This window comes from Podarcis cretensis (assembly GCF_951804945.1).
Source record: "Podarcis cretensis genome assembly, chromosome: 8".
Classification (NCBI taxonomy): Eukaryota; Metazoa; Chordata; class Lepidosauria; order Squamata; family Lacertidae; genus Podarcis; species Podarcis cretensis.
Window position 1 is genome coordinate 11,035,732 of NC_137177.1, and position 6,000 is coordinate 11,041,731.

Sequence of the window (6,000 nt, forward strand, 5' to 3'; positions counted from 1 at the left end):
ATCAAAAAAAGAGGTGCTGGTTATTCTGGTGGCCAAACATGCAAAAATAGAAAATTCCTGCCATCATTGGCTACTACGAGTCACAGTGGCCATATGCTATCTCCAGTATCAGAAAACAACAACCAGGCAGGGTTATTGTGTTCACGTCACACCTGTGGAAAGAAGTGTTAGGCCCTTAGTCGGATGCAACACAACTCTTATGCCCTTACATTTCTGTGCTTTAACATCAGATTAATTAACCTGGAATAAATACTGTCCCTCATTCTGCGCTTTTGCATACATTTAAAGGACAAGGCCTTCATCCAAAGAATTGCAGTTTGCTAAGTGTGGCTCTGTGAGGGGCAAACTACAGTTCCCAGAATTCTTTGTGGGGACGGCACCATGTAGTTTAAATATGCTTTAAATGTACAGTGTGACCGTCACATGTAAAGTGGATTAGAATCTTCATTCTACTGCAAAATAGCCAATTACAGGATTTAACTGTCCTTTACCCAATTTATTAGCAGATGGGCTAAAGTGGGTCAATTAGCTGACATTAAAAACTCAAATATGTGCTTTGGATCAAATAACCCAGGGTATTTGGCAATTGCACCCTAAATCACTGGCTCATTCCTTGCTCCCAGACTCTCCAGTCACAAAGGACTGCCCCTAGTACACCCACCTACCCTTTCTATGGCCTAAGAAAAAATATGTGGTGGTACCTCCAATGCAGGCAAATTTATTGCGTAGTAAGGTTTATTGAGCTAGCATGCAGTATAAAGAGAGATTGGAAGGGCAGAGGGAGTAAAATGAGGCCAAACGACAACGAAGCGCAAAAAGTATATATAGTCTGTGGCAATGTTGTATATAGCTATAGAGCAAGTAAAGCGATCGTTTACAACAGCAGTTATGCTGCGTTGCTGACTGTAAATACATAGAAAGAATATTTATTGTGGTTTATAACATAGGGAACTGTAGGGTTGCCATATTTCAAAAAGTAAAAACCAGGACACCCTGAAAGTTGTTGTTGTTGTTTTTTAAGGAAACTCCCCAAATTGTTCAGCTTTTTACAGAAAAACCCAAAAGTTGCAGTAATAACTACAATTTTTTTTTTACGTTTTGGAGCTTTTTAAGGCATTTTCGGCACGATTTAACCCGTTGCTGGTTTTCCAGAACATTTGCCCGATTCCCGAAAAGTAATCCAGGACACCATTTTCAGAGGCGGATTGCAGGACATGTCCTGGGAAACCAGGACGGACGGCAGCCCTAGGGAACTGCCTTATACTGAATCAGACCAAATAGTCCATCTGGCTTAGTACTGTCTACACTGACTGGCAGCTGCTCTCCAGGATTTGGAATGGGACCCTACCAGCCATACCTGGAGATGCCAGGGATGAAACAGAGACCTTCTGCATGCTCTACCACTGAGCCACAGTGATGTGTTAGGGTGAGATCTTGGTTTTATACAATACTGTCACAAAAGATGATTCAGTTCCATTTCCCTTCTTCCTGTTGTGTGTTCATCTACATGGAAAGTATATTCATCTACATGGAAAGTATATTATACACACAAACCCGCCAACTTAAGATAACGCTTTCTGCGTCCGATATTGCAGACTCTGGATCATGTTAGTATGCTAGTCTTTTAAGGTGACATGAGACTCTTTGTTGGGTTTTTTGTGTGTGCGAGAGACCAAGGGCTCATCCTCCAGACTTCCTTTGGCGTCACAGGTCCGAGCTTTAAAGCTCCATGTCTGAAAGTCTATTTTAATTTTTTGTCGCAGCGCTTTCCTCAGGGTGTTTTACCGCCAAATCAGAGCAAATGGCAACTGGGTTTTCTGTGGGTTTCCGTTTGCTCCGATTCAGTGGTAAACCATGGGGTTTCCTGCAGAAAGTCAAGTAACCTTTATTGGCATCGCATAAGAACATTCAGAATACATTTAAAATAGATAGGCCAGTGCGATCTCGTCGCCACCCCAAGGGCACAGTCACCCGCCAAAGGGCAGAAGAGGCGAGCAATCTGCCTCATCTCTGAGGGTTTCCAGCAAGGGCAGGATCCTGTAGCATACTTCAGCGACAAAAAATCAAATAGAGGGACACTCAGGCAGAGAGCTTTAAAGTCCAGGCCTGCGCCTAGAAAGAGCAATGCAAAGGGAAGTCTAGATGACTCCACAGCTACCCCTCTAAAAGTTGTTTCAGCGGCATAAGGCACTTACAGACAACCTGCTTATTTCACATTTAGCCTGATTTGTTTGCAAGGAGATTAGAGGATTTTGGCTATTCCATGAGTATTCATTGTGATGTGTTTGCTGGGAGGTTAGACGACGTTGCATCAAAGCAAGTGTTATCCCACACTTTCCAGGGCATTCTCCTTTCACTTTCCTTACTGCAAAACCGAAAAAACCACAACAACAGATCTGTTGGGAAATGAGGTTTTTGTTGCACAAGACCTCCCTATCAACTACAATTTTGCGGTGTGAATTTGTTGGTATGAGATGTGAATCCCACCCCAAAACAGTGACAGCCTGGAAGGACCCATAGTCATGCTCTCCCACACAGCAAAGGGGCAAAACAGCAAAAGCTTAGGAAGCCACTCTATAGTGAGCCAGGGCACTGGTCCATCTAGCTCACTGGTCTTCAACTGGTGGTTTGGGACACATTCATGGGTCATGGCCTGATCCAAGGTGAATTGCAACAGGAGCACTACCACCATACAAATGTATGAGTAGGGTTTACTCCTTAGCTTTTTCTTCTCCCGAAGATATCCCACAAGCCGACAGAGGTTTAAGATCTGAGTTTTCCTTCTCCATTTGCCCCTCACTTCCCTCTATAGCATATGAAGAAACTGCTTTCTTGACCGCTGGACCTGTTTTGGCTTCCTCCACTCAATCCAACAGAACCTGTCTTCTTCTGCAGGGCAAGTCCCTAACTCACTGAGGGTTTGAGACCCATCAGCTACCCTCACCTGGTTTAGCCAGCCAGTCGAAGCCGTTCCTGGGGTGTAGCCGCTGTCACATGCTGACAGCTTCCAGGAGCCACAGGTGAGAGTCCATTGCAGGGTGAGGACCAAAGGTGGACAAAGTACCCCAGAAGGAGCATGACGTGTCCCCTACCAGGGGTACTAAAAGTAAAGGTAAAGGGACCCCTGACCATTAGGTCCAGTCGTGGCCAACTCTGGGGTTCCGGCACTCATCTCGCTTTACTGGCCGAGGGAGCCAGCGTACAGCTTCTGGGTCATGTGGCCAGCATGACGAAGCCGTTTCTGGTGAACCAGAGCAGCGCACGGAAACGCCGTTTACCTTCCCATTGGAGCGGTACCTATTTATCTACTTGCACTTTGACGTGCTTTCGAACTGCTAGGTTGGCAGGAGCAGGGACCGAGCAACGGGAGCTCACCCCGGCGGCGGGGATTCGAACTGCTGACCTTCTGATCAGCAAGTCCTAGGCTCTGTGGTTTAACCCACAGCGCCACCCGTGTCCCTACCAGGGGTACTACCCCTCCCCTAACCCCACCCCCACCAAATGTCTGGTAAAAGAGTAAGCAGTGGGACCCCAAAAGCACATTTCGGTTAAAAGTGGGTTTTGGGTCTGAAAAGGTTGAAGGCTACTGATCCGGCAGCAGCTCTGTAGGGCTTCAGACAGTGGCTGTTCCCATCCCTAGATGGAAATGTCGAGGACTGAACCTCCTACATGCAAAGCAATTGATCTGCCACTGAGGCAAGACCCTCCCCACTGATATCAGATTAGTTCTTCCAGAATAACTAGCTCCCCTAGTTATTGACACACCAGGCCTGCTCCTGGTTTTTTTATTCCACATCTATGTATGCATTGAACGGGCGATAGAAACAGCCAGCCACCTCGCTTCTATCTGCTCCACTCCAAACAGCCAAGGCTGCTGACCGTGTGCTAAACGACAAGTGACCTATTGCATGGCCTTGGGCCTGGACCCTATGAGGCAGGCCTGGCGGAGGAAGCTCCAGGGTGCAAAAGTTACAGCACCGTGAAATGGATCCAAACACTGGGGGGAAAAAAGCAAGCAGGCTGGCCTTTCTTGGTAGAGAACAAAGCCCCGGTTTGTCATGGGGTGTGTGTGCGTGTGTGAAGGAAGGCATCTGGAAAGTCCCCCCCCCCAAAATAACCCACCATCCCAAATTCCAGCTACATCCTGGAATAACCTCCCTATCCAGCGGCTTCTCCAAGGCGTCAAGGCAGAAGAGGGAGCTGCCTTAGCAACCATCTCGCCCCGTCCAAAGCCCATCATGGGGGAGAATCCAAATAAATCTTCTGGGGGTGGGGGGTTGGAGGGGGGCATTATCTGATCCCTCTTGGGCTCCCCCAGGGGGGAAAAGGCCATTGCAAATTTCCTAAATGAATGGGGGAAGGCCCTTTTTTTGAAGGTAGAAGGCTCCAGTGCTGGCAGAAGGGGGGTGGGGGAGAGAGGTCACATTTGAGAGCGCGCAGCGATGCCCCGCCAGCGCTACCGCAGCAAGCGCATCAGAAGCTAGCGCGCAGGGGCTTTAGGGAGGAAGGAAGCGGGGATGGGCGCAAGGGAGCCCCGGGAGGCCTGCGCCGCGTGGGCCCCCGAGTGGGGCGGCCCGGCTCGGTTCTGCAAGCGCCGATAGAAGGCAGAGCACCTCCTTCTTCCCGCCCCCACCCCCACCCCAAATCTCCCCAGATGCGCACTCACCTCCTTGGTGCTGATGTTCCCTTTCACGTACTTGCCCCAGCAGGTCTGGGGCGCCTGGAGCAGGAGCAGCAGGAGGAGGTGGAAGGAGACGGCGAGGAGCCTCGCAGCCCCGGGCAGCTCCATCCTCAACCCCATGGCCGGCTCCAGCAGCCGGGCTCGGCTCCCTGCGCGCTCCCGCTTAAAGAGACACGAGCTCAACGCCTCCCCCTAACCTCTCCAAAAAATGCACACCCCACAACACAGCAGCCACCTTCTTCTTCCTCCTCCACTCCCAAATCCTGTGCATCGGGGCTGTGTCTCCTCCTTGCAAGAGATGGAGGCGCTGTGCAGAGAATGGATTTTAAAAAAAATATCGCAAAAACCACACCGCTATTTATTTTTGGGCGCGGATTGTGTGTGTTGGTGTTATGAAGACGCACGACTTCCTGCGACCAATTTCGTCTGCACGGAGAGAAATATCACAGGGCTCAAGCAGACTGGGCGGTGCCGTCACGGATCTGTCGGGGTGAAAAGCTCGCAGAAACCGGCTTGGAGGCGTCCTTCGCGTCCTCACGTTTCCCCAGTAGGTTCTCAGTTTTTAAGACTGCGTGTGTATGCTACTCGGGGCAGGGACCTGTCAGTTCCCAGACTGCCTTGTTTTGTAACGTTCCAAGCACCGGAGATGCCAATATAAAATATTGGGGGGACGGGGGACCCAGGTAAGCCCTGCCCCGCATAATCAATCACAATCTGTGTCACGCACACACCATTTGAATGGCAATGTCCCCTCAATTCGCATGGAGACCGGCCCCTTATGTATTTTAGGAGGGTGTCAAAGGGACCTCGGGCCCCTAGGAGTTGGGCCCCTAGGAGATGTTTTTTTGTTTGTTTATATGTGTCAAGTTTGCTACCTGCACCCTTTCATTGAAAAGAGAGAGAGAGAGAGAGAGAGAGAGAGAGATATGCTAGAGGGGCTCAGAAAATATTTTTAAATGACCCACACACACACACACACACATTCCTGCAAAAGGCCCTTGAGTGTTGTAAATGGAGTAGCCTTTGATTTCACAGGAGGCATTGTAGCAGAATGATTTCCATCATTGATGGCCACAGGCCAAGGTAGAAATAAACACAGGAACCAGCAAATAAGTTTCACTGATAACATAGGTCTCTCTCTCTCCTTCCACTTTACCTGCAGCTCTTACTATTCTGTCACACCCTAGATTAGAGAAAGGGTGCAGAATTTTTCCCCAGGCTGTGGGCTGCATTTCCTTCTGGGGAACATCCACTGCCATCCACGTTTCCGAGCACAATTCAAAATGTTGACCTTTAAAGCCCTAAACGGCCTCGGTCCA

At 49.3% G+C, this 6,000-nt stretch overlaps 1 protein-coding gene across 1 annotated transcript in view; it reads right to left on the minus strand.

Annotated features, from left to right (window-relative positions):
* Positions 1 to 5,078, minus strand: part of TMEM145 (transmembrane protein 145) — a 33,660-nt gene extending 28,582 nt beyond the window's left edge. Inside the window, exon 1 of the mRNA XM_079985546.1 lies at positions 4,667 to 5,078. Coding sequence (XP_079841672.1) covers positions 4,667 to 4,801 — 135 coding nt within the window. The 5' untranslated portion in view covers positions 4,802 to 5,078. The remainder of the gene's footprint in view (positions 1 to 4,666) is intronic.
* Positions 5,079 to 6,000: the final 922 nt, after the last annotated feature.